Source organism: Canis lupus, chromosome 9 (assembly GCF_003254725.2).
Source record: "Canis lupus dingo isolate Sandy chromosome 9, ASM325472v2, whole genome shotgun sequence".
In the NCBI taxonomy this organism is placed as follows: domain Eukaryota; kingdom Metazoa; phylum Chordata; class Mammalia; order Carnivora; family Canidae; genus Canis; species Canis lupus.
In genome coordinates this window covers 26,980,180-27,007,960 of record NC_064251.1, presented here as the reverse complement: position 1 = coordinate 27,007,960, position 27,781 = coordinate 26,980,180, and the positions used below count along the sequence as shown (strand labels likewise).

The 27,781-nt window shown below is 46.4% G+C and overlaps 2 protein-coding genes and 1 long non-coding RNA gene across 9 annotated transcripts in view; 2 read left to right on the top strand and 1 right to left on the bottom strand.

Annotated features, from left to right (window-relative positions):
• The window catches only part of KAT7 (lysine acetyltransferase 7), a 33,567-nt gene extending 32,567 nt beyond the window's left edge, over nucleotides 1-1,000 (bottom strand). For 2 of the 4 annotated variants that reach the window (XM_025440526.2, XM_025440527.2), the window contains exon 1: nucleotides 706-1,000. In XM_025440526.2, coding sequence (XP_025296311.1) covers nucleotides 706-1,000 — 295 coding nt within the window. The remainder of the gene's footprint in view (nucleotides 1-705) is intronic. The other 2 variants (XM_025440529.3, XM_025440528.3) reach the window with 2 other exon arrangements.
• On the top strand, nucleotides 995-19,672 carry LOC112655412 (uncharacterized). Of its 3 annotated transcripts, none has more exons than XR_004818380.2 (4): nucleotides 1,008-1,534; nucleotides 15,929-16,357; nucleotides 16,605-16,681; nucleotides 18,097-19,672. It is a non-coding gene; the product is annotated as an uncharacterized LOC112655412 (long non-coding RNA). The 3 variants fall into 3 exon arrangements; XR_003133654.3 differs by having other exon boundaries at nucleotides 1,009-1,534; nucleotides 16,625-16,681; XR_003133653.3 differs by having other exon boundaries at nucleotides 995-1,534; nucleotides 15,929-16,681.
• A 1,755-nt stretch (nucleotides 19,673-21,427) lies between these two features.
• The window catches only part of FAM117A (family with sequence similarity 117 member A), a 42,869-nt gene continuing 36,515 nt past the window's right edge, over nucleotides 21,428-27,781 (top strand). For both annotated transcript variants that reach the window (XM_025440530.3, XM_049114063.1), the window contains exon 1: nucleotides 21,428-21,638. In XM_025440530.3, coding sequence (XP_025296315.1) covers nucleotides 21,443-21,638 — 196 coding nt within the window. In that variant the 5' untranslated portion in view covers nucleotides 21,428-21,442. The remainder of the gene's footprint in view (nucleotides 21,639-27,781) is intronic.

The following is a 27,781-nucleotide window of genomic DNA, read 5'->3' as shown; positions in this document are numbered from 1 at the left end:
AGACATCCCATCTAACTCGAGAAAGTTTTTGCTTTACAAACGGCATTTTCTGGCCGCTGTCCAATTGGGCCAATAGGGAAAAATTACGGGCTCAGACGCAACAGGCCTGAGTGGGATCCCCCGGGAGTGGGCGCTGGTTCCCTACCACCCAGTCCTCTGCTTTGTTGTGCCCCCCGCCTGGAAAGGAAGGATGCTCCAAAACGCCGCCTATGCACCTATCAGCATCAGCGGCCGGAAGGGCGGGGATTCGCGCCACCCAATGGCGCTACTGCTACACCGCGCCCCCACGGGACAGACTGCCAAGCCAAGCCAATCATGAGAGGAGGGATCGTTCTCCACAGCCAGTGGGAGCGCGGCAGGGCCGGGCCCCGACACCGCCCCCGCACGCGGGGAGGTGACCGTTGGACCCAAATGGGCGGTGCCACCAGCCAATCAATATGCTGCTAGGCGTTTCAGCGACCAATTACCGAGAAGAACGCCTCCGAGCCAGGCAAGCAGAGGGCGGGAATAGTTGCAAGCACAGGCCGAGGCCAGGATCGGGCCCACATTTTTCTGTTGGGTATGGACAGGAGGGAGGCTTGCTGAGCTAGGTTCGGGGAAGCGGGAAGTTGGAACCCAACCACTGTGAGGCGTGGCTAACTGCGTCACGTTGCTCAATCGACTATCCTCAGACACCCGCCATCCCTTCTGTCCTGTTCCCCTCACCTTCCTTCGCGGCATTGCCGGCGGCTGCGGCCCGACAGTTCCGATTCGGGCAGCGGCGGCAGCAGCAGCAGGAACGGTGGCTCCGGCGGGCTCCGTGGCGGCCTCTGTAGCAGTCCCAATCCTGCGGACGATCCCAAGTGCCTCCTGCTTCACAGCGTCTAGACCCTTCTGCGCAGGCGCCGCGGGCTGAGGCGCTTTTTCCTTCACTTCCGGCTGGGGCTCGCGTCACCTGACGCTGCGGGCCGGAGAGGGTGCTGGGAGGTTCGCTCCTCTTGCTGAGGCTAGTGAGCGCCATTTTGGAGTTGGGCAGAGAGGTAGCCCAGTGGTAGAAATCCAGGCCAGCCATTTTTAGTTAGGGGGTTTGGTACATTTTGCGGACGTGGGCAGCCATTCTTGTTTGGGGCTGAAGCCTGACGGTAGAAGCTAACGGTTCTCATCTTTACCTTGGGCAAAATTTCCCTTCCCGGTCGTTTTAATTTCTGAAGTCGAGGAAGGAAACCCCCAGAATCCATCAGGTGGCTGAAGTTTAACCCCTTCGTTGCCTAATTGGCTAAAGGGCATTCCTGTTTATCGTATAAACTCAAAGTTGGGAAGGGATATTTTGCCCAAGAAATTGTATTTCAAAAGCCATCCTGTGTCTCAACGTGATGGGAATGGGGGCGTGTAAAAGGAACTAAGAAGGGTAGCGTCCATCCTCAGGAAGTTTGTTGTCTGGTAGAGGAGACATTGTCCTTGCCCGTAGAGAGCAGCAAGTCCTTCACGTCGCGGAAGGAGGCAAAACCATTCTCCAGCAGCGGTAGCTCCAAAGAGTTCCCAGTTTCGCTCTAGGGTGAGCGCCCAGCTCCTTCCCCGGTTCTGTGCGGGTGTGAGAGCCGTGGGTGGGGGTGGGGCGGGGGCGGGGCGGGGGCCGGTGAGGTACCAGAGTCAGAGGAGCGGTGAACCCCGTTTAGCCCAAGTGAGCCCTGGAGATCTAGGTGCTTGCGCCAAGAGTTGAGGGAGCGAAGAAGAGGAAGGAATATTTTTAGTGAAGCTAGAGTTTAAAAAAAAAAAAAAAGCATGGCTATTTAAGTAGTAATAATGCTGATAATCAAAGGGTCAGTTTTGAAAGGGGGGAAAAGTTGGTCAGGGATAGAAGGCAAGAAGAGCCATTTTAATAAGCTGGGAAGTGGAGAGCAGACGTTGAGGATTTAACCTCGCGGCTTAAAATGCTTTGAGAGGAGCAAAGCCTGCGGAAAGCAACCGGGTGGAAGCCAGGCGTGCTCAGTCATTTGTTAGAATCCTGGACCCCAGTTTCACCTGAGACGCCCCCCCCCGCCCCGAGCTAGATAACAAAGCAGCAGAAGGTAAACCATCTAACTGATGAGAAAAACAGAGGATTCTGAAGAGTTCAATGCCAGCACTGTCGTCGGGAATATTCTGGGCCGGTGGTAACACGGGCAGCAGCTTTCAGCATTTAGGATTTAGCTTTTGGTGTTTGGTATAAATACTTCTGAATAACCTACATAAGAACATGTTGGACAAGGGCTTCACGTTTCTTCCTCTCCTATCCCTTCTGCATTTAATTTCCCACTATTACTGTTACTTTGCACTTCCTCGTGTGCTCTTGAGGTCCGTCTTGGATGCTCTGGTGCTAAGAGCATATCTCGGCTTGGGGGTATCGTCCTTAATAGTGTGCCCAGACCGCACTCTACCCACAGTAAATGCTTGCTAGTCAATCAGAACGTTTACTGCCCTCACAAGTCTCTGAATGGATAGCACTCAAAGACGGTGAGATATCCCTCCCTGGAAATTAGTATTTTAGAATAAGATCCTATCCTGACTTAACTGTTCATCATACGAATACCAACATTACAAATGTTCAACGTTAATAGCTTACACTGGATTCTCAAACACTGCAGCTGACACTAAATAATTTATAGTTTCATTTAGACGTGGTTCTTGTCCTTGGAAACTGTGCACTCTGGAAGAAAGATGAAAAAAAAAACTAACATCAATAGGATAGAAAGATGGTCATAAGGGAAATGTGTACTTAAGATGAAAGTGGAACAGCTAGGTGTATTTAGAATGAGTAAGAGGCAACCCTAAAAGCTTTTTTTCCCCTTCCTTTCTTTTTCTGAATCAAATATAATCTTTACTTTGAGGGTCATTTTAAAACATCATGGTACAATTAGCTCTTGAAGCAAGAACTGATGTTGGCTTCAGAGTTTCTTGACTAGTTGCCCCTAGCCCATCCTCATCCACCAGACTTAACACAGGCAGCTCCGCTGTTTCTTCTGCCTTTACACTTTCACAAAGGCTTTTGTGAAGTCTCCTGCCTGGAGATTTGGGCACCTGGGTGGCTCAGGCAGTTAAGCATCCAACTCTTTGTTTCAGCTCAGGTTGTGATCTCATGGGCCATGGGATAGAGCCTACCACCTCAATCTCCAAGCTCATCAGGGAGTCGGAAGATTCTCCCCCTCTGCCGCTCTCCACCACCACCCCTATCTGAAATAGATAGGTAACAGGTAAATCGAAAGAAAGGAAGGAAGGAAGGAAGGAAGGAAGGAAGGAAGGAAGGAAGGAAGGAAGGAAGGAAGGAAGAATTTGGTCGATGTTCTGTTCCACTTTTTCCTTTCCAAACATGTAATAGGAACTCCTGTTTATTTTATTCATAGCTTTACCAGTACCCAAGTACAGGGCCCCAATGTCAGATTTGGAACAGCTCTACTACTTCTTCCTGTCTGCATTGCTCTTAGGTTTTTGAATTTGTGCCTCAGTTTTCCTATCTGTGAAATGGAAACACACTACTAGCCACCCCACAAAGTTGTTGTCAGGATCAAAGGAGACAATTGTCGTAAAGCGCTAGCACAGTTCCTGCCGCAGTAAGTGCTCAGTAATTGGCTGCTGTTAATGATATTTATAATTCCCGTCATCCTAGTCATGGCTAACATGCTAATGTTTGTGAATATATCTTTACAAGGTCTAATGATTGTTGCTTTTATCCCTTTAACCCTCAAGTCAGGTCAAGAAACACAGAATGATTACCCAGGAATTCTGTCCCAGGTTTTGAGTCACACCAATATGGGCAAAACACCATGTTTCCCCAAGCCAGTAATCTCCTGGTCCCCAAACACTGTAGAGTATTAATGGAAAAATAGAAGGATGAGCAAGGGTCAGAAGTGGTACAGAGGAGGAAGTAGAGCGTTTTGTCTGGAGGGTAAAGGAAAGGATTTCTAGAATAGGTGAAATAAGAGTGGAGTTTTATAGGACAGATTCGTTTGCCAGCAGACAAGGAGAAGAGGGGCAAAGGGAACAGCATGTACAAAGGCACAGAAGTATGGAACAGCGTCATCCATGGAGGTTTTGAACTGCATGGTGAAGAGGCAAGAGTAGTTTTGGCAACACCCTGATGAGGATCCTGGACTGGAGGTGATGGGGAATCTCTGAAGGACTTTAAGCAGAGGAGTCCCATGATCACACTTGCTCCTTAGAGATCTCTTTCTGGAAGCCAGAACAGAGACTAATCAGAGTGGCAGGAAGACCAGTGAGAATCCTGCTATAACAAATAAACTTACCCAGAGTCGAGGAACTGAACAGGGCAGGGGTTGTGGGGCCTATCATTTTCTTTCTTGGATCTGTATCTTGTCTGCTCAGTCTTGCTTGTAAGCTCCCTAAGATTCCTCAATTTCCTTTCAAATGCTCCCATTGCCAGTGAAATGATAGGTGCCATATTTCTAATGCAAAGTGTAGTTGTTTGCTGTTTGCCTCAAAGGTCTGGGAGCTCCTGGAGGTTGGGAGCCTTGCCTGGCTGGCTACACTGCCTCCAGCTTCTTCCTTACTGCCTGACATCTCAAAGGGCTCAGTAAATGCAGTGGCTACTGCCAAGTATTGGCTCAGTTAGGAAAGACTTGCTCAGAACCAGCCACCCTCTCTCCACTAAGCCTGTTTTTGACTAGGGATGTGCCTAGGAGGGATTAGAGACAGTAGCTTCCTCTGTGTGAAGACAACTATCCTATAAGATGGAGAAGCATGCCTTGACCCTTTGAGTGGCTAGTGTAGCCAGGCCAATCTCATGACTTTGTAGTAGAAGTGTTGGCCTCATCTCTGTCTCTTTGGGAGAACCTCAGAGGTTGCCAGTGTGACCATAATTCATATTAAAAATCTTTTCATTTACAGCTGTCTCAAACATGGAATCACTAAGGGCCACTTCTTTCAAATTCTAGGGTTAGAGGTGGCCTGGAACTTCTCTTACCTTCTTGGCCACTTGTGAATTTGGTTCTTGTATCACCCTTATCTACCACCCACCCCCATCCCCACCGTGGGGGAACATTTTGGACAGATCCCAGCAGGCTCAGGCACAGCTCCCCGCCTCTGCAGCTGGGGTTATAAATAACCACCAAAACTAAACAGTCAAATAACCACATTTTAAAAATTGCTAAAAAAAAAAAAAAAAAAACACCCTAATCCTAATTCAATAGCAGTTCTCCCACTCTTGCACTTTTCTCCCTCCTTCCTCCACTTATCTACCTCCCTTCCCTCATCTAAGCTCCCCAGGGAAGTCAATCTGCGCACAAAGGCTGCATGTGATGAAGACATCCTTTTCCATATTTGACAGGGCCAAAGCCCTCCAGGGCTGTAGTTATAGTTACACAGTGTTGTTATGGCAGCAGAGGCCTCAGGGCAACATATGTTCCTGGGTGGTAATTGGGTTTGCTTTAACAGACTGTCTCTCCCTGGGTTCTCCAAGACCAAATTCACTTATCAAGAAGACCAGGGAATTGTCATTATGGATGGGCCTACTTTTTTTTTTTTTAAGTAAGCTTTACACCCAACGAGGGGCTTGAACCCATGACTCCGAGATCAAGAGGTGCTTACTCTGCTGACTGAGCCAGGCAGGCGCCCTGCCTTCCTTCTTTTATGTGAGCAAAACCAAATTCTTCTTCATTCCCCAAGATGCAATGTGCCCAGTGATCCCAGGTTGAGACTTTTTGGATGGCAGGCATTTTCATGTATCTGTTCAACAAATATTTACTGAGCATCTGATAAGTGCTAGGATGGGGCTGGGAGCTGAGTGTACACAGTGGATAAGCAGACCTGGTCCTTCCCCTCCTAGAGCAGAGGATGTAGGACAAGTATATAGAGGGAGCTGGAAGAGTATGACTTTTACCTGTCTCAATCCCTTCTACCTTTTCAAACATTATTCACCCAGGAGAATTACACTAAATAAGGCGGTTTTTTTTTTTTTTTAAGATTTTATTTATTTATTTTTGAGTGTGGGGAGAGAGCGTGAGAGGAGGGAGGGGCAGAGGGAGAGGAAAAAGCAGACTTGCCACTGAGCAGGGAGCCCAACAGATGAGGGGCTAGATCCTAGGACCCTGAGCTGAAGGCAGACACCCAACTGACTGAGCCACCCAGGCACCCCAATGCTAAATAAGTTTTGAGAAAATAAGGCATCCTTAATCTCACTGCTGCCACAAAGCTACTTTTTTTTTTTTTTGCCAAATACCTTCCAATTTTTTACCACATGAACACTTTTATTACTGTGCGTGTTTTTGTATAGATGCACCTATTGTTTACATAAAATTCCATACTTTTTACATATTCTCAACATGTGCCGTGTTTCTCTATGGTCTTCACAATTGTAATTATAATCATTATGTGACAGCCTTGTGGTACCATGACATAATGTGCTCATTCTCTATGTGGGATTGTTGAGGGTCTTTTTTTTTTAATATTTTATTTATCTATTCATGAGAGAGAGAGAGAGAGCAGAGATACAGGCAGAGGGAGAAGCAGGCTCCATCCAGGGAACCTGATGTGGGACTCAATCCTGGGTCTCCAGGATCAGGCCCTGGGCTGAAGGCGACGCTAAACCACTGAGCCACCCAGGCTGCCCCTATATGTATAGCGTCACCATCACCATGTGAGGGTGCCAATTTTAAGACACCGTTCCCAGAAGTGAGTGTTACTGCTTAATAAGATCTTGCAGTTTGGGGTGCCTGGCTGGCTCAGTCCCTAGAGCATGCAACTCTGATCTTGCAGTTGTGAGGTAGAGCCCCACCTTGGGTGTAGAGATTACTTAAAAATCTTGGGACGCTGGGTGGCTCAGTGGTTGAGCATCCACCTTCAGCTCAGGTCATGATCCCTGGGTCCCTGGATGAGTCCTGCATCAGGCTCCCCCCAGGGAGCCTGCTTCTCCTCCTTCTTCCTATGTCTCTGCCTCTCTCTGCGTGTCTCTCATGAGTAAATAAATAAAACATTTAAAAAAAATAAAAATCTTAAAAATGATCTTGCAATTTTAGTCAAAATTAAAACTGTGCCTCCAGTGTGCTTTGGATTTGATTTCTGGTTAGGACTTACTTCAGTCTGCCATGTGTTTCTTTACTAGTTCTGTTTCCTCTTCCATAAAATCCTACTTGTTATTCATTTCTCTACTGGGGTCCTGATGATTTTCTTTTTAAGTCTGAATCAGGAATAGATAGATGATGATAGATACATAGATAGATAGATAGATAGATAGATAGATAGATACTCTGTGTGAGCCATATTCAGTTATGGAGTCATTGTTATTAAGAAAAGAGAACATTTGCTTCATAATTCTTGCCCTACTATTTTCTCCTCACTGTTTTGCTCTGGCTTCCCAGTGACCTCTAGGGGGTAAACTAGTCAAGCATGCTCGCTATTGAGAGAGAATACCCCATGAGCAGACCGTAGAGGTGACAGGCATGAAAGCAGTGATGAGGTAGGCTCTGTTTTACCTAAACAAGAGGAGAGGGGCCACTTTAAAAACTGTGGTCACTCTTGCCTACTACAGAAACCTTGAAGATGGTTCTCTCTGCAGACAGTACTTTCCCAGTGACCTAGGAGAAACCAAGTCCCAGGGAAAAAAAATTTCCCAAACCAGTTAAACTTTAGGACGATGAAAAAATGACCCTGAATTTTGCCATTTGTAAACTGTGGGTCATTTTATTTTGTTGGGAGATGCTTTCCCAGGAATGGGGGCTAGAAATGGGTCCCTGTGAGTCATTTACACATGCTTACCCAGCCTCCCTAGTGACTAACTGTACCCAAATGTGAATCAACTGGCCAAAGTTAGGGATGCAAGCTGCAACCAGAGAAAACATTTCTCTATTTAAGGCTAACCAGCACCGACGTGGTCCAAACCCACAACCATGGGCTTCTTAGTCTTGCTGTAACCAATATCAGGGGCTTAGGATGATTTTTTTACTAGTCTAGAAATTACTTGAGGATAAGTGGGCATCTGGTCATTTGCTTACCTGCCTCGCTTTGCCAGTAGATGTCACTACACCAAACCACATTCTCCAAATATAGGACAAGAAAGAAGGAGAGGCCTTGAGAAAGGCTAAGTCCATCCATTGTGTCTTCTCCCATGACTTCCAGTAATAAGAGTGGAAAACTATCAAGGATATGTAAATATATGTGATTCCAGACAGTAATGAGGCGTGAACAAGCAGGTCAAAACCCCAGGTTCTAGGCAATCAAGGGTTCTTACCCAGAAGCCTTCCCCAGATTGGGTGGGGAGACCAGCTGTATACAGGAAGGGTGGCAGGGTGAGCAGGCCATTTAAATGGGGGGCATACATGATAGAGTTATCTAGAAACAAGAGCCATAGTCTTGGGGGTGTTCCAAATGTCACTGCGGAGCTGATACCTCAGGCAAAACACTCCACCCAACCTCCACCCCTGCTCCTCTGTCCACATTAGCAGAGGCCATCCCTTGCCTGATGGCTGCCAGGCTGGGGCTGGCTTATCAGTCCTGGGACTCCCCAGTGCCAGGCAAATATGGCCACACCATGCCAGGACACTGGGAAAGTTGCTAGCAGTTCAGGCCATCATTACTGTTCTCCTTCAAGACAAGTATAAGTGGCATTAGTAATCTGAGAAAAAGAGCCATTGTTAACTCTTCTGTAGATTTTTGTTTCATGTGCTTCAGGAAAATAAAGACTGGAATCCTTACCTGACCTCTAGTATCCTGCATGGCCTGTCTTCTGTTTAATATTCCAGCCCATCCCACACAACCTCATTCTCTGTGTTGTAACCTCATTGGCCTCCCTACAATTCTGGAGTGCACTGGTTCCTTCTGCCTCAGGACCTTTGCACTTTACTCTGCCTACAGGGTTCTTCCTCATACCCTTCACCTGTTTCCATGAATCCCTTAGATCTCAGGTCAAATGTCACTTCCTCATGGAACTCTCTCCTAAAGCTTCCAGACTAGATCCAGGCCTCCATTTCTATACCCTTAGGCATCCTGTATGTTTCTTCATAGCTCTCGTCTCGGTTTGTAGTTATATCTTTATTTATGTGACATTTAGATTCTTTATCTTCCATCCTCTAACACATACCCCAGACCACAGGTTCCATGAGGGCAGGTTCCATTTCGCTTTGCTATTGCATCCCCAGTACCTAGCATAGTGCATGGTGCCCAGGAGGCACTCAGTGACTATTGGACATTTGAAAGCTGGCCAACAGATAATGAAGAAAACATAGTGTTACCCTTTTTTATTTTTATTTTTTTAAAGATTTTATTTATTCATGAGGGACACAGAGAGAGAGGCGGTGACACAGACAAAGGAAGAAGCAGGCTCCCTCAGGGAGCCTGATGCAGGACTCTATCCCCAGTCCCCAGGATCACACCCTGAGCCAAAGGCAGACACTCAACCACTAAGCCACCCAGGCATCCCGTAGTACACACACGCATATAACATTCATATACAAAATATAGTGCCTAATTCCAGTCACTCAGCTCCCCAGGGAAAACCTATCAGAGTCCAGAGAAAGTCACGTAAATTATTAACCAAAGGAAAAGTGGGGCTTACCACTTGAAAAGACTGTGGAAAGATGGTAGCTGAGGATCTGAGCCCTGCATATGACAATGTAAAGGGGTTACATGCCCATTTGATGACCATTTGATGACCAAATCCCAAAGCACAAAGGAAAATCTTTTGAAAACCAGACCATGGGCTCTGCAGAGAAGTGACCTGCATGTGTTATTCGGCTCTATATCCCTAGCACCTAGTGTAATGCCTGGCACGTGGTAGGAGCTCAAGAAATGCATGGGGAACTCTTTTGTTGTTAAAGCTTAAAGGTATCGACTTGGGTCTGGGGATAAGGTTGTGTGCAGTTACTCGCTTGGGAAACCACAGAGGCCAGAAAAAAGAGAAAACTACGAAGAGGGTCAAGCAGGGTTCTTTTACATGTATAGACAATACCCATACAATAGACTGTTTCAGGGACATTAGGGCTATTCAAGGCTCATCCCTTGACCTTTTGAGATCACACTTATGAAGGGCAATTACCCGGGTTCTCATGAAATGCATCTTCTTCCCACCAGCCAGGACCAAACTGTACACTATATAAAGCCCCGGTCTCACCCTACCTCACGTTGTTACCTCTGACAATGCCCCCCAGACTGTTGGGCACATGCCCTATTGATCCCAGGGGCATATTCTACTCTGGTTTTTCACCAGAGAAGGGAAAATCCCAGAAGGTGGTGCCCTCCAATCAGAAGTAAAAATGGCTGCATCTCTCAGGGCAACCAAAGCCTAGGCCTGGTATTCCTGAGCCCACAGCGGGGAGGCCATTAGCCCCTATCCCAAGAATCCCTGCAACCAGCATCTCTGGCTTTTAGCCTTCCATCCCTGGCACTTAACCCCCTGGCCCCTTAAGCAGGGACATTTCAAATAGTTTTTCTTGGAGCCATGGAGGGTTCAAAAGAATTCTTGTACATTAAAAAAATAAATCCTCCCAAAACAGCTATTGAGCTGCTCGACCTCACTGATTTCTTCCCTGGCCAGACAGCATAAGGCTTACAGAAAAGGCTGCAGATTTGGATGTATGTCCATTAGTCTCATTCCAGCCAGTTCCACGGGTCCCGTCTTAGATGGTACCCGAGTCTTGGGCCCCAGGAGGGGTGAGGGCTGTATCTTGAAACTGAAGGCACAGGCATCAAGAAAATACTTTGACTCTTGTCAGTGGTGTTCTGATGCGTCATGGAAACTAGTCCCAGGGGCTTCCCCTCTCTGGCTTCCCCCCTCCGCTTCCAGCAGGCTATAAATCACGGGAGTATTAAATACTGTCTGGAGGACCCTTTTTACCCCACCCCTCTCCAGGGCTCCCTGCGAAGCAGATTTTTGCAGCACACTCAGAGAGAGAAAAGAGAATGGTCAACAGGGGTGCTCATCATTTATCAGCCAAACACAGTGGTCGGGCACTCTTCCCTGCCGTGTGCTGGGACAGGCTGGGCAAGAGGTGCAGCCAGTGTTTTCTGGCCATGGAGAGCACAGTCCAGCAAGAGTGTACCTAATTTGGCTGCCCTGCCCCAGAAGTGGGGAGATAGAGTCAAGGGGTTAGTCCTTTTGTGATTACAGTGGTTTCAGAATTAAAATACACTTTCAGTCCTGGATCAATTCTTACCTCCTCCTCTGCCAAGTCTTCCCTAGGGACTCCTCTTGTCACCTTTCTTTTGACTCCACGAAGAGCTTTCTCACTTTACCTGCCACAATACAGAAATTTCTTCTTGAGTCTCAGCTCCAGAGCTCTGGCGGCCTTGCTTAGAGAACGGCACCACCCTTCTACCTCCTTTCATTTTTTCTCATTTCTCCCAATGGAAATCCCCCAGCTTCCCAATTTTACTCTCCTCCCCCAAGCTGGAAAGCTTGGAGGGAGCAAATGGATTTGATCCTAGGCTAGTCCATTGAAGGAAAGATATGCCTTTGCTGAGGAGAAGTTCCAGAAAATGTTCAACTCCCACACCAGGAACAGCTGGAACCTGCCAGACTCACCTCCATAATTTCTGAGCACTGCTTTCTGCAATATAAACAAAGTCAGAATTCTAGAGAGTTTAGGGCTGGGGAGGTGGCAAGGAGGCAGGGGAGTGGGTAGTCTGATGAGTGGCATGAGTGATCTGGTCTGTATTTCTAACTCTAACCTAGACCTCTGGATAAGGGGTAGTAACCGCCCCCCAATGGTGGTTATACACATGGTGTATAGGTGGACCTCTCACTTCTAGCTCTATAATCTTCAACTCATTTCCTGACTTCTCTGATCCTCAGTTTTCTCACCTGTGAAATGGGAATAATTATATGTACTATGTAGGATATAATAACTATGAGGATTAAATGAGATTATGTGTGCAAACACTGCACAGCCTGTAGTAAGCATCAGTAAATGGATGTTTTCTCCTAATGCTGTGTAGCAGGAGCACATGGCCTTTAGCATCCTGATTATATTACTTCCTTCCTGAGGTCCACGTGTTACTGCCTCCCTAGGTAGTGCAGACTTCTTGGGCATTTTGAGGAATGCAGGCCCACTACTGGTTCAAGGGTCCCAGAATTTCTGATCTGTCTTGGGAAGAACTCAGAGATGAGTGGATAGGGCAGAGAAATTGACAGGGCTTTTGTCTAAACCCTCGGTTGACGTTCTGGGCAAACACCCAGGAGGTCAAAGAATTGGATAGAGCTTCCGGGTGGGACTTCTAAGGAAGGTGCCAACTTGTGTGATATTATCAGAATGGCATGGAAGAAGCAAGGCCAAACTGCTTCCTACCCCAGCAGAATACAGGCTACTACTTTGTAGACTACCAGGCCTTTGCCCAAGTTGATTGGAAGCAGGGGTCACAAAAGCCACTGGTGGAATGTACTGGAACATTCCAGGCCTTTCCGCCGTACAACCACACAACTCCTCGAGTCTTTGAGCCATCAGGGCCTTTCAGAATTGAGCACAAGCTCCTCACCCTCCATGATGCACAGTAGGAGCAACCACCTGCTCCAAAAGGAGAATGGTTGTCAGTGCCCTGAAGTTACTAAATGGGAGGAATGTCATTCCAGCCCTATGGGAATTTTTCATTAGATAGACTTAGTTGCCAAAGCCATTTTGTTGAGCCAGAGCCATCTTGTGGAATAGATGTGTTGGGTACAGGATATCCACAGGAAAAACCAGGAATAGACACCTAATTCAGTCAGGGCTGAAGAGTTGGACAGGATATAACTGGACTTCGTTGTTTCAGTCAGAAACAGGTTTACTGTGAAGCAAATGAAACTTTAAGAGTCTGAGCCCTTCACTTGCACAGAACCCTTCAGGGCCTTGTACCTAATTCTATAATTTCTCTACTCTTTAACTTAAAGAGGAACCCCTAAGTGATAAGCATTAGGCTTCACAAAATCTGGAACCTCCCCTCTTTTCAGTCTGCAGGACTTTTAGCCTCAACTTCCAAGAGTGATCAGAAACATTCAAGAGAAAAAAAAAGAAACATTCAAGAGTGGTCAGCTGGGGAACCAGTCAATAACTTAAATAACCAGCACCGACTCACCCCTGCCTGAGGCAGTGGCTCACATTAGTGCAGGCAAGAAATAGAGAGCAAGAGGCTCCTGGGTGGCTCAGTCGGTTAAGTGACCGACTCTTGGTTCTGGCTCAGGTAATGATCTCACGGTTGTGGATCAAGCCCCACATTGGGCTTGCGCTCAGCATGGAGTCTGCTTCAGGTTTTCTCTCCTGCCCCCTCCTACTCTTTCTCTTTCTCGAATGAATTTAAAACACACACACACACACACACACACACACACACACACACAAAAGGAGAGCAAATGGTTCCCTTTGCTCAGAGGAGAAGGGACAAACATACATAAAATGACTTAGGAAGAGTACCTGGGTGGCTCATGACATCTGCCTTTGGCTCAGGGCATAATACCGGGGTCCTAGGATCAAGTCCCTGCAGGTAGCCTGCTTCTCCCTCTGCCTATGTCTCCACCTCTCTCTGTGTCTCTCATGAATAAATAAAATCTTTTTAAAAATGACTTAGGAGAAGTGAGAAAGCTATCCATAAGCTAGCACAAAGTAATGAGCTGCAGGGCAGCCCCAGTGGTGCAGTGGTTTAGCGCCGCCTGCAGCCGAGGGCGTGATCCTGGAGACCCGGGATCGAGTCCCACATCGGGCTCCCTGCATGGTGCCTGCTTCTCCCTCTGCCTGTCTCTGCCTCTCTCTCTTGCTGTGTCTCTATGAATAAATAAATTAAAAAAAAAAAAACCTTTAAAAAAAAAAAAAAGTAATGAGCTGCAAGCCAAACACCTAAGTCCTGAAGGAATCAGTAGTGCCTGACCAGGACAGTTGAGGAATGTTTGGAGGAAGTGAGGTCTCACTGGAAGTTGAAGCAGATGGTGAAGAAGAGGGAGTCGACGAGGGGAGAGTGGAGGCCGGGCACAGATCTCATATACCAAGGCCCAGAGAACAAAAGTGAGGAAGAATCTGTGGTGATATTTTGTGGTTATCTATTACAAAAGCTCTTTTGAGATAGTAGTTTGAGCTCTGAAAATAAGCTCTGGAGCCCATGCCCTGGGTCTAAAGGAAATCAGACTACAGACTAACTTTCCAATCACTCCTTCCTTCTGTTACATTTAGAATCTTTTTGCATTGGATCTCATGATACGTGATGCCTGACTAGGTGCCTTGGTGTGAGGGGAAGGGAGAGGGACTGGATGTAGAATTAGAGGGAGAATATTTAGGATGTTGTAGCTTATTTGCTCCCAGGTAATTGTATTTTTGAGGCCAATTTAAAGAAGGTAAACAGGAAGGGAAGTGGGAAGTCAAGAAGGCTGAGGGGTGCCCGGCTGGGTCAGTAGGTGGAAGATGTGATTCTTAATCTCAGAGCTGTGACTTTGAGCCTTGCGCTGGATATAGAGGCAAATTTTAAAAATACAGATCTTTAAATACAGAAATATTTATTTTAGAGAGAGGGAGAGAGAGCTCAAGCTGGAGTAAGGAGCAAAGAGGGCATGAAAGGGAGAATCTCCAACACACTCTATACTGAGCGTGGAGCCTGACGTGAGGCTCGATCTCCTGACCCTGAGACCATGACCGGAGCCAAATCCAAGAGTCAGATGCTCAACTGATTGAGCCGCCCAGGCAGCCCCCCTCAAATACAAATATTTAAAAAAAATAAAGGGAGCTGAGACTCTGTAGTCTGGGAGTGTGCATAACCTAACCTGTGTTCTCCGAAGACTCTGATCTTTGAGAAGGCCTGGGTGTGGGGAGATGCAAACTTCCCACCAAAGCACTGCTCTAGAAACCTAATGGTACCCCAAGGCACCCATGACCACATGGCAGAAGTAGCGTTCATTTTTGTGAGTCACCGCCTGGGTGCTGGTCACAGCGCTCTGTGTAGTAATGAGAGTGATGACCGAGACACACCTGTTCTCCTTAGGCAACTTCTCTCTTTTAGAAAGGAGGACTTCTGTAACAAATGAAAAATGCCAGCCTGGGTATTCCAGAGGCCAAAGAGCCAAATCTTTTGTCTCTCACAGTGACATTTTAGGGAGATAGGGGTAGCTCTATTTGTTTCCAGAGACATTCCCTTAAAAGATTAGAAGGGCTTGCCCCACATCCGAGATCCCTTGTTCATAAACATACCTAATTCCTTTTTAGGGGAAACAGCTTGATTGAAGTATAAATTACCACGAAATTCACTTATAACACATGTATAGTTGTGTGATTTTTCATAAATTTCTAGAGTTGTGCAACCATCACCACATTCCAGTTGTAGGTCATTTCTGTCACCCCACACAGTTTTACTGTGCCTATTTTCAGATAATCCTTGCTGTCCTTCCCAGCCCTAGGCAACCACTGATCTGCTGTCTCTATGAATTTGCCTTTACTAGACATTTCATATAAACGGAATCCTGTCATATGTGGTCTTTTGCATCTGGCTCCTTTCACTTAGCATCATGTATTTGAGGTCCATGCATGCTATAGCACATAGCAATAGTTGTTCCTTTTTCATTGCTGAATAGTATCCATCTACATTATTTTGGAAGTTATTTATGTTTTGAGGCAACACTGAACAGAATGCAGGAGCCCTGGACTTCTACCCTATCTCTGATTTTCTGAGTAGCCTCTGATCAGCCTTTCCCTTGTTTGGGCATCTATTTCCCCATCTCTAAAATCAGAGGGCTGATCAGGTGGATTCTCTAACATCTCTCTCAATTTTTTTTAAAGATTTTATTTATTTGAGAGAGAGAGCGAGAGAGAGCGCGCACATAAGGAGGGAGGGGAAGGGCAGAGGGAGATGGAGAAGCAGACTCCTTGCTGAGCAAGGAGCTGGACTTGGGGCTTGATCCCAGGACCCCGAGATCACAACCCCAGCCAAAGCCAGACACTTAACTGACTGAGCCACCCACATACCTTCTCAATTCTTAAAAACAAAAAACAAAAAACCCTGCTTTTTTTTTTTTCAGGGTGCCACCAGAACTGGTATTCCGATATTTTGATGCCTCTGATTCTACATTTACCCTTCACCTGTTTTAAAATTTCTGCCATATCCTCTATTGTTAAGGACAAGGAATCGTCATTTTAAAAGGGCTGCAAGGGATCCCTGGGTGGCGCAGCGGTTTGGCGCCTGCCTTTGGCCCAGGGCGCAATCCTGGAGACCCGAGGTTGAATCCCACGTCGGGCTACCGGTGCATGGAGCCTGCTTCTCCCTCTGCCTATGTCTCTGCCTCTCTCTCTCTCTCTCTCTCTCTGTGTGACTATCATAAATAAATAAAAATTAAAAAAAAAAAGGGCTGCAATTTCACAGCAAAGTTTGATTCCCACTGAGAGGAAACAAAGAGTGAAGGAGTGAACATCATCTGGTCTGAAAGAAGGAAAAGAAGCCCGTGACACAAGTAAGCCAGAAGACGGGAAGTGGTTGGCTGCAGCAGGGGATGAAATGTGTCAGATGCAGCACCGAAGGTCGAAATCCAGGCCATCTAGTTACCTTGGGAGTCAGAGGGAAAGGATGGAGAGAGAGAGAGGCCACCAGAATGGGAGAAGTGTTGAGGGCGGGGACCCCTCCCTACTCTGTTCCCATAACCTCATTCATTCCTTCAACCCTCCTTCCCAATCCCTCTCCGGCTGCTCTGCTCCCTTCAGTTCTGACCCCATTTCCTCAGGATCTCATTCCCTGAGGAGCCAGGCCTGACATTTCAGACAGAGGCTGAGGAAAGGAGGTAGGTCGAAAAGAAACACTGTGTGTCTGTGTCATCTTATTTTCTCTTTTATTATTTTGAACCAGAGGGCCAAAGACATGAGCACTTGGAAATTCACCTGGAAGTTCAGAGGTAGTTCGCCAGGTACCAAGGAATATCAAGAGCTCTCCATGCTCTTAATAATTGTGACTGAGTATCAGGGTTTGGAGGGTAAAAATGGTGATCTGGAATTCCCATGCTTGTTGGTAATTGTGGCAGAAGTGCATAGGGTGAGGGTCAAGGTGCCCTGAAAGTAGGACCAGACAGCACCTTCAGAGCTAGAATGCTTCTCTTGGCTATGAGGACCCCAGCCTTCTCCTAATTCAGTAGCCAGCAGGGTTAGACTTCCCTGTTGATCCTCTGACCTGCCAGATTGCCCTGTAGCCTTTCGTTGGCAGTACTCCCTCAGACCCTTGCAACTTTTAAGACCCCAGACTTTAGAGGGACTACGTGGGGAGTGGCTGTACCTCTGACTCACTCCTATAGGAAAAATTACTCCAATTCTTTGCATCCTCATTTTTTTGTGACAACTGTGGATGTTCCTGAAGAAGGCTGGGATCAAGGAACCGAGCACCTGCTGTTTGAACCCTCTGAGGCAACTGATTCTCCTATAGCTGACAAACAATTTCTTGACATACGTTGTGTATGTAATCCTCCACTTTTGCTTCTGATCCAAACTCTTTGAAAGCAGGAACCACGTCATGTCTCAGTCAGAATTGCATTTAGCCCAGTACCATTTCTGCATACAGGTTTCTAGGCCTGCTGGGTTGTGAATTCCAGGATAGGGAGCATGTCTCTGAACATTATTGTCATTCCTTAGTGTCTAGCTCTGTGCCTGGTACACAGTCATCATCTGAATAGATTTGTGTTGAGTGAATTTTTTTTTAAAGATTTTATTTATTTGTCAGAGAGAGAGAGAACACAAGCAGGGGGGAGCAGCAGGCAGAGGGAGAAGCAGGCTCCCCACTGAGCAAGGAACCCAATGCGGGACTCCATCCTAGGACCTGAGCTGAAGGCAGATGCTTAACCAACTGAGCCACCCAGGCATCCCCTGAATGAATTAATTATTGACAATCATGTTGCTAAAGATGATGGGGGAGGGGGGGCCAGTAACAAAAGGGTTCTTGTTTGTTTGTTTTTGCAAGCTATACGATGCTTTGTAAGCAAGGCATCTCCCTTAGCAGCACACAGCCTCCCCCCAAAGCCATGGTTTCTTTCAGTGGAGGAAAAAGACAAGGGTTTATCTTCAGATGAGGTCTTCATCCCTGCCATCAAGCCCACACCAAGAGAAGCTATCAGTGATAGAGAAGGGAATAAGAGACAGCTGCGTGGGCATGATACCTGTGTAAGGAGAAGACAGGGATCTCCTATGCATGCTTGCCTTCTTACTCTTCCAGCTAGGTCAACTCGAGTGTCTTCTGCCAACAACTTATCAGGAAGAACCATGACTCTCTGGACTCAGAAGATCCAATTCTTCAGCTGTGCCACCTCCACTGGCTCTTCTTCCACTGTCCAGGTCCTCAATTCCTGGCACCTTGACTTTTGAACAAAATTTAAACACCATGTCCTTGAGACTACCCACATTACCTTTCTCTCCAAGGAAGACTGCATCTGTCTAATACTATGCCATTTTATCTTTAGAATAACTCTGTGAGGTTAGTGGAAGTGGTCCTTGCATAGAGAAAGGAAGCCACCTGCCCAAAGTATTTTAAGATTCCTTATTCCAGGGCTTTTACCTCTCACACACACTGTATAGCTTAACAAATAAAAATTATCCATCACCTCCTAAGAATGCCTGAGAATTTACATGGTAAGGGGTCGTAAAATGGAATATGTTGTCAGGAAAGAACAGATTTCAAGAGATCAACTAGTCATTTTTTGGCTTTCAGGTAGGCCAATGGTCTAGAAGCTGAGTGTTGGTTAGGAAAGTACTTGAATTTGGAGTCAAAAGACCTCAGATGTAAGTCCTGGGTCTGCCATTTACTGAATGGATGATTTGGAGCAAGTCACCTAACACTTAGCCTTCTATAAAATAGGGACAATAAGTCTGTGGGCTTTTTTGTTTTTTGTTTTTATTTTACATGCCTATTGTGAAAATTAAGTGAGATGATGTATGTGAAGCTATAAAGTTCTAGGCAAGTGTTAATTTTAATGTCAGCTGAATTTGCATCTTTGGAGACTGTTTATGTAAAATATAAATAGTAATATCTGTGTTCATAACAAAGTTTTATAAAAATAGGAGTTCCGGTCTGGTGTCAGGCTGCCTGAATAATCTTGGGCATGCTATTTCTTTCTGATACCTCATTAAAGTGGAATAATACCCATCTCATAGATGTGGTCATGAGCATTAAATGAATGAATGTATACACAGTACTTAACATGTAGTTGGCATAGAGAAAGAAACTCAATGAATGTTAGCTGCTACCATTACCGATTTTATTAATGGAGAGGTGGGGCAGGGCGGTCCAGTAAGATCTGATAGAGATCTGAGCTAGAAATCAAAAAGACTCACCTTTTTGGGTCTCAGTTTTTCTACTTGCTCTATAACAAAAATCTATGGTTTTCTTCTTCCAGATTGTCATGAGAATTAAAAAAAAAAGTATATGCAGACTTTGAACTAATTGGACTTGAGGAACATTATAAATTGCAAGATTTTTTGTTTTAAGAAACTAAGTTTGTAAAGACTCTTGACTTTTTTTTTTTTTTAAGATGTTATTTATTTATTTGAGAGAGAGAGCATGAGCAAAGAGAGAGGGAGAGGGAGAAGTGGGCTCTCTGCTGAGCAGGAAGCCCGACTCAGGGCTTGATCCCAGGACCCCAGGATCATGCCCTGAGCCTAAGGCAGACCCTCAACCAAATGAGCCACCCAGCTGCCCCAAGACTCTTGACTTCTTATCAGTTCATCAGTTTTTGTTCATCCCTGTCTGCCTGTGGTAAAGTTGTCCTCTTCATGAAAAAAGAATATAGCATTTCCCAGCCAATAAAAAATATTTCAAATGTCAGATCTTTTTTCTTTTTAGAAGATTTTATTTATTTATCTGACAGAGAGAGCACGAACGCACAAGCAGGAGGAGTGGCAGAGGGAGAGGGAGAAGCAGTCTTCCCACTGAGCAGGATCCCAGGACCCTGGCATCATGACCTGAGTGGAAGGCAGACACTTAACCAACTGAGCCACCCAGGCCCCCCTCAAATGTTAGATCTTGACCTAAATCCCTCAAATATGCTAGAGTACACACACTCTTTGCAAAGAAAACCATTCTTTAGGATGTTCCATTGCCTCAATTTGTTCTGTATATGTAGGGTGATTTTAATATTCAACCAACTCTTGAATTTCCACTTTGGGTATTATCTGCTTTCAATACGTAATCACAGAATGACCTCTCTTAGCCTTGGAGGATGCTCCCAGATTGCCTCCTTTTCTCTGATTAGCTAGTATGGCTTCAGGGAATACCTTCATTTTAACATTAAAGTGGGCAAAAACAGAAATAGAAAGATAAATCTGAAGCAAGATCAAAAATAGAATTCAAAGCTAAATATAAATCTGGAGGGAATTATCCAATTATTTGTATGGTCCCTTATCGCAGACAATCCAGGGTTGATTGCCTTCTGCTTTTTCCTTATATAGAACAAAATGGTTAATAAATACCAAGTAATATTTTTTTTCTTTTGAAGAGTAATAGTTTTTAATAGTAACTTAAATGCTGTTTTCCTTCCCTAATGTTAGCATGTGATTTTTACAATTACATGTATTTTCTTTGGGGACCATCTCATCTCATTTTGACTTGTAGGTCAGAGAACATTGCATTGGGAAGACCAGGATTTGCTCATGGAATTACTGTACAAATTTGGGCAAGTTTCTCAGTCACTTTGTTCCTTCCACTCTGCTGAGCTAGACTTGGAATGGACGGCTCTGAAGGGAAATTCCCTGCTCCTTTTCAGTCTCAATATAATTTACAGGCTAGCAGCTGGGTGGTTTTTTTTTTTGGCGGGGGGGGGGGTTGGACCCACACCAGCTAGGGACTTGGAAACGTGGAGAAAGACAAATGTGGGTGTCACATGAGGCACTGTAGCCATTAAGTGCACGAATATAATGCAAATCGCATGCAAATATATGCAAACTTTGCATTAATTTATAGAATCTTAACTTTGGAGCTTGCAAACAGCACTGAGATCCTATGAAGATTCACAACTAATATTTTTAGGTTAAACCAAAAGTAATGCTTTATGAAGTTATCGCTTTCTCGGTGCTCGCCGGGTTCAACTATTGAAAGTTTGATACTCCTCCCTACCCCCCACAATGATTTCACTAGTGCTTGATTCCATCTTACTCCCGGCCCCACCCCCGCTTAGCCTGACGTCACGTGACAGTGTATTTGCATACTACCTGGGACTGGGTGTGACGCTCCCCTTTTCTGGGTCTTCTCATTGGCGGCACCGAAGAACCAGCCCCCTTCCGGGCAGACCAATCAGCGGCCCCTCGGACGGAGGAAAGCGGGAGGGGGCGGGATGGGGGCGGAGTCTTGGGTTGGATCGCTAGGCATCTCGACCAATCATCCTCTGGAATGGGAAGAACAAGCCACGGATTGGTTGGGGGGAGGGGTCTGGGGCTCTCTAGGCCAATGAGAGTTCTGGGCTGAGGGGGCCGGTCTCCGCCCCGCAGAGCAGATAAGCAGCCGCAGCGGGGGTTGGGGGGCTGTGTGGGGCTCGCTGTGGGGCCGAGGCGGGCAGGCGGTCGGGCGGGCGATGGCGGGGGCCGCAGCGGGCGGCAGAGGCGGAGGTCCCTGGGGGCCGGGGCGCGGAGGGGCCGGGGGGCTCCGGCGGGGCTGCTCTCCCCCAGCCCCCGCCGGCTCCCCCCGGGCTGGGCTGCAGCCGCTCAGGGCCACGGTCCCCTTCCAGCTGCAGCAGCCGCACCAGCGCCGGGACGGGGGTGGCCGCGCAGGTGAGCCGGGCCTGGAGCGGGTACCGGGGGGAGGGGGGAGAGGAGCCGTTGGGGGAGGGGGGGCGCGTGACGGGGGGAGGGGTAGGGGGAGAAGCGTGAGGGGGAAGTGGATGGGGGCGAAGGGAGAGAAAGGGGGTCGCGCAGAGTCTGCGAGGGCGGAGGGGGAGAGAGCGAGGAGCGGTGAGCGCTGCGTGCGCCGCTGGGACAGTGTGCAGGGAGTCGGGGCCGGGAGGTGAGGGGAGGGACATGGCAGATGGAGGCTGGCTTTGGGGGCGTAACCGAAAAGTGGGCAGAGGTGTCGTATGGGGGTGAGTGGAAGATGCAGGGGTGGCAGCGAGGTGTGAGGAAGGAGTGAGTGTCGCATGATGGGGGCGCCCTGTGCAGGCTGGCGCTGGAGTGGGGAGCCGGTGGGCGCTGGACGCCTGCACGGGGAGGGGGAGGGGCATGGAGGAGAGCCCCGTAGAGCCATGTGTTACTTCTCCAACTTGAGTTTGGCCCCAGCATCCCGCTCTCCGGCTCTGGAGTTCCTCCCCCCACCCCACTTCACGTGCACTTCCCTTTATGCCACATCCCGGAGCTGATTTCATCCGAACCGAGCCGTTGGAATAAGTTAGTTTAACGGCTTTTACTACGGTACAAACGCTCCGCTCCGATTCCCTACATTCCTCTTGGTGCAGCGCAGAAGTTGTATGTTCCCAGATCATTGACCTGCTTAATATGGCTGTCTCATTCCAACCATCGTGTGCGTGTGTGTATAGTGCCCAGGCAGTTTGCCCCCTGCCTTTCCCTTCTACCCCCACCAAGGCTTTTTGTCCATGGCCTTGCCAGCCAACGTGGCAGTGGGGTGAGGGCCGCAATCAAGTACACTGTGGCAAATACCCCCACTTTCTGAACAGCACTGAAACCGTGTCTTAATAGCAGCTTGATGTAGTGGGTGTGGGGAAACTAGGGAGGAGCAAGATTAACCTTGCTTTCACACTCAAAGCTCTGGTAGATCCCCCACAAAGGCAGGCAGTTCAGAATGGGAAAAAGAACCTACTTGCATGAGGAGGTTGGCAATAAGTTGAAAGTGAGGCTTGCATTTGATTCACACCAGATGTGAAAAAGATCATTGCACACTTCCAAAGCCTCAGAGTCTACCAAATGTACAAAAGTCATGGTCCCCGCCGTCTAATGGTTAACGACGTTCTCTGCATCAGAGTTGCTTGAGCTTTTTGCAATTACCAGGCTTGGTTGCTGCATACTCCCCTCCTGAAGTTAGAGCGGCTACAGTGCCTTTCTAGGTAGGAGAGTCTGAAGCAGAAGGTCCAAGTCTATCTGGATGGACCTCATTGTAAATGTTAACATTGCATCTTGGAACACAGAAATGGCCAAATCTGGTAGCAAGATGGAGACCAACTAGTAAAAGTATGCCTAGAATCTGGTGGTATAGAGCAGAGCAGTGCCCAGGCTCGTGCCTATCATGAGCTATAAAGCAAACCACAAGATTATAAACCTGTTGGTTTTGTTTGGACTTCCTTGGAGTCCAGGGAAGTTAGTAGAACAGCAAGCACCAGGACCTTAGTCACTTTTAGTAGAAATCAGCAGAAAGCCTGCCTATGCAGTAGCTGGAAATCTATTACTAGTCATCTTTTAAGAGCAGTTATTTTAGGTCTACTATAGAACTAAGTGAAAGGCACAAACACTGATGGGTGCTGTGGAATAGAGAAACCTGTAGGTTTGGATAACTGGGTTCTCTACATGGCCTCTTCCTTTTTTATAGGATCAGGGGCCCGAGGATAACTGGTAAAAACCATAGGATGCTAGAGGTCTGCATACCTTGTTGGATGATTTAGGGCAAGTGGAGTGGTCTCTTTTGTAGGGATTGGTCTGATGGGTCATCCCTCCACATTTTAGTATCCTAGAGGCATTAGTGAGGTCCTTCTCTGGTGTATAGTGGGATTATCTATAGCTTTTCAGTGAGACAGGAGAGAGGAAAGACAGAAGGAAAGAGTGGTCTGAGCCTGTGGACTTCCTTGTGAGCAGACATTAAGGGAATGTACCTGGCCTTTGGTTTGGGAGCACGTTGGCTCTGTGTGTTAACTTTACCGTCTACGTGTGTTCAGATTGTTTCCATTCTTTGCACTTGAGAAGTGGCAGAAGTGGTTTCCTCTAAACCAGTGGGGTATGTGCAGTAGGAGAAAACACCTTGGGTTCATAAACCCTTAAGAGAATCTTCCTGGCTTTGGGTGCCAGGATTCCTGAATTTCGAATCCAGGCCCTGCCATTTACTAGCAGTGTGGTGTGGAGGAGGTTTCTTAACTTCTGTGCCTCAGTTTCCTATCTGTTAAAATGTGAATCATAACTATATCATGAGTGAGCAGGTAGAAAGTGCCGAGGCACCTAGTAGGTGCCATCAGTGTTTGCCACTGCTTATATCATTACTTTTCCTCCACCTAGCCAAGATGAGAGCACTGTTGGCCAAAACCCATTGCCTTTCAGGCTTCAAAGAGCAAACCTATATTGGTCTGAAACCAGTACTGCAGGTTTCAGAATCTCAAGGCCTCCTCTTGCAGTTTTATTCCCTCATCTTTTAAAATGAGCTTTTCTAAACAGGGCTCCAGAACCCAGCTGTTTAAAAAGGCATGTGAGCTGGGACTGGGTTTCAGGGACAATTAGGTGTCCTCACTGTTTCTTTCCCATCCCGAAGTGACATGATGCTCAGGGCTATGCAGTTATTTCTCTACTCCACACCCTTTTGTGTTCCTGACAAGATATATTAGACCTTGTAAAAACAGGATGATGGTGTAAAGAACAGGATTTACCTTCTGTGGCCATTCATCCATGAGGGGTATCTTCATAAAGTGAGGAATGGCTTCATTTTTCTGAGCTGGGGCTAGGGGTGTAGAAAGCAATGAGAAAAATAAAGGTCAAGTCTAAGAAAGCTGAGATCTACCCGTGGGGAATAGCAACCCAAGATAAATTTCTTATGGCAGGTCCCTCTTTAATTAAAGTCTCATTTGTGTCTTATGTCAGTATGTCAATTGGAGGCTGCTAATTTTTATGTTCTTCCAGGACTACTGATGGACAAAATGGGACTAGGAGGTGAATTGTTCTGGGTTCCAGTCTTACCTATCCTGTTTAGTGTCTCTGTCTCCACATCTCTAGAATGAAGATAATGTTTATTTTTATTATTATTATTATTATTTTGAAGATAATGTTTAATACAACTTTACAGATTCCCCTCTAGTGGACCAGACCCACTGGGGTCAGCTGGGTGCTGGGGGGGAGCCACATGTTGCCTCTGTACCTCCTCTGTCCACTAGAACCTTCTTAAACCAAGGGGTGGCAATTATGTCCTGCAGGCCAAATCTAGGCCTCTCCCTGCTTTTGTAAATAAAGTTTTATTGGAACACAGCCATGCTCCTTCATTTAGTATTATCTGGCTGCTTTTGCACTACGGTAACAGAGTTGAGTAGTTGTAATAGAGACTGTGAGGCCCACAAAGCTTAAAATATCTACTAACATGGCACTTTACAGGAAAAGTTAGCCTACCCTTCCTTGTCTTAAACAACGTTCCTTACCATTCATTATTCCTGTATAAAGATCAGTTTTAATGCATGTGGTGTACATCTCCTCAGAACATTCTAACAGGGTAAAGAAAAGTAACAAGCCTATATCCCCACTCATGTTTTAGGTGAAAAAAAAGAGGGGGGTCATCAGCTTCCAGGCAGTTCTCAGTATTTGTGGAAGATCAGCACATGTGAGTGGAGGTGCCCCCCCTCCCTGCCCCCACCCCGGCGGGCCGTTGTCAGGTGGCATGTGTTCAGTAGACACAAACTAATTTGGATTTACATAAAAGCTTGACTGTTAGGCAAATATGCATCCCCTTCCCTTAAGCCCCCTCCCAAACCACCCACAACTGCAGTGAACACATCTCAAATCAGTTGGAAATGGCTTTAGGTTTATCCCCTGTTTGGGATTTTTCTCGCTACCTTTTATTTTTTCAAACAGATCACTGACAGCTGGCAGTAGTTGTGGCTGCCTTAAAATACTAGCTTCCCCACAGGGACATAGGATAGGTTTATTTCATACATAAATTCGTTTCTCCAGGATAGCTGTTTTAGTGAATATAAGGCAGCATTGTTATTAACAATGCTATTGGTAATTATTAAACTTCTTTCCTTGCAATGGTTTGAAAACTTAGTTCTTGGGGGATGGGTGTTTAGATAGGTCTGGAACCACATAAAGGAGGTCCCTTATTTTAGAGACCTTGAAAAAAAGTCCTCATTAAATCATGGTCCCCCTGGACCCTGGTGCCAGGAGCAGTCCAACTTCTCAACGCCAAGGAGCCATCTTGCTGTAATGAAGCCAGGGTAGGGCAGTTAAAATCCTTTTAAGAGCTACAATCATTTTTGAAAACTCTGTGATTGAGGCAGCTTCTGTTTGGGAAGCATTAAACACTGCTTAGCCTGATGTTGCCAATTTGCTTTTGACAGCTTTGCTTGTGCCAGGCACATGGTCCCCAAAATGCACTGCTGAAGTCCATCTTAAATGTTACCACCAGTGACCACATCCTTGAAATTTCCGGGCCAAAGGAGTGTGGGTCCACATGTTCTTTCATGTTTTGGATAGCAAAGGATTATATATATATGGGAAGTTCTCCACTCATGTAACCTAGAGCTAGGATATTTTAAACCATTTGAGGTCAGCGGAGGAGGGGTGAGAACAAAAGTGGGTGTGGTGGTAAGAGAACATCATTCTCTCTGGTTCCAAATATAGTTATATCTCCAAAAAATTGGGGGCAGGATCGCAAAACTTCCAGTTATGGTGGCCATGTGAGTGTTGCCAAAGTGGTTGGTGGGCTTTAATGGCAGAGAATGCTTTATTTATATTTTTGGCTAGTTTAGAACTGAATGGTGTGATGGGCAGCAAGGCCACACTATTCTTGATCTTGTTCTCTTTTTAATTAAAGTGTAATTAACATACAGTGTTATATTAGTTTCAGTTGTACCACATAATTATTCAACAGTTCTGTACATTACTGTGTATTCCTCGATCATGTTGAAACTGTAAGAAATCAAACGTCCTTGGGGTGCCTGGCTGGCTCAGTTGGGAGAGCACGCAACTCTTGATCTCTAGGCTGTGAGTTCAAGCCCCATGTTGGGTGTAGAGATTACTTAAAAAAAAAAAAAAAAAAAAAAAAAAGAAATCAAGCATCATCCTCTGGATTTTTATACCTCTCCCATAGAGCCTTTGTGCCATAAGATTTCACACTTTAGGATGTGACATGTTCTGGAGGCAGGTCTGGTTTTGAAATCTTACACTATCACATTTAATCAAACTATTTGACACTAGCTCCAGTGCTTTCCTAGTCTTGCCTGGGCTTACTCTTATTCTACAGGCAGTTTGGAGCCCTTTCAAGGGATTGGGAGGGAAACCTTGCATTTCCTTCCCAGTTCAGAGTGAAGGTGGGTGCCCACTAGCATTTAATTGAGTGCGAGTGGACAATCTCTTCATGGGTTAATACGTTTTGCCCCACCTGGAAGTGGATAGAAGAGGAGCCAGGGAGAGTGGAAGCAGACAAAAGATGAGTAAGAAATCTGGCCAAACCTGCGTGTGTGTCGTCTCCCTATGCCTCCCCCTCCCACCCTCGGGCTGAGGGCTGAGTTGAGTCTTCATAGAGGGCTCCATTATTTGGTTTGCAGGGTTATGAATTAACCAAACACAAGCCGAATCTATTCACATTGTTAGGTCAAAACCAAATCCTGATCTCCGAGAGAAAAGAGTTTTGGATTATATTCGAAGTTATAAATTATCTGTGCTCCAGTTCCTCTCCAGCGGTGTAGAGCTTGTGAAGGGGCCGTTGTTCTTGGGAACAGCTGGATGGAGGGAGTTTCTCTACAGCTGGCTGCCCACACTCAGGCCTTCAGCTCTGGGTCCCCACCAAACCTCCTGGTTTTGAAAACTCTTCCTGGCACTTTGCTCTTCTCCCCCATGATTTTTTTCTCAGGGTCACTACAAAGCTGCATGCTCAGCTTGGAGTCATTTAAATGTTTATCCTCAGGCCCGAATAAGCCTCAGTTGACTTTTACTGTGTCAGAAAACCACAGCCAATCAAGGGTGACTTTAATGAATTTAAGAGAATGCTATCAAAGTATTTC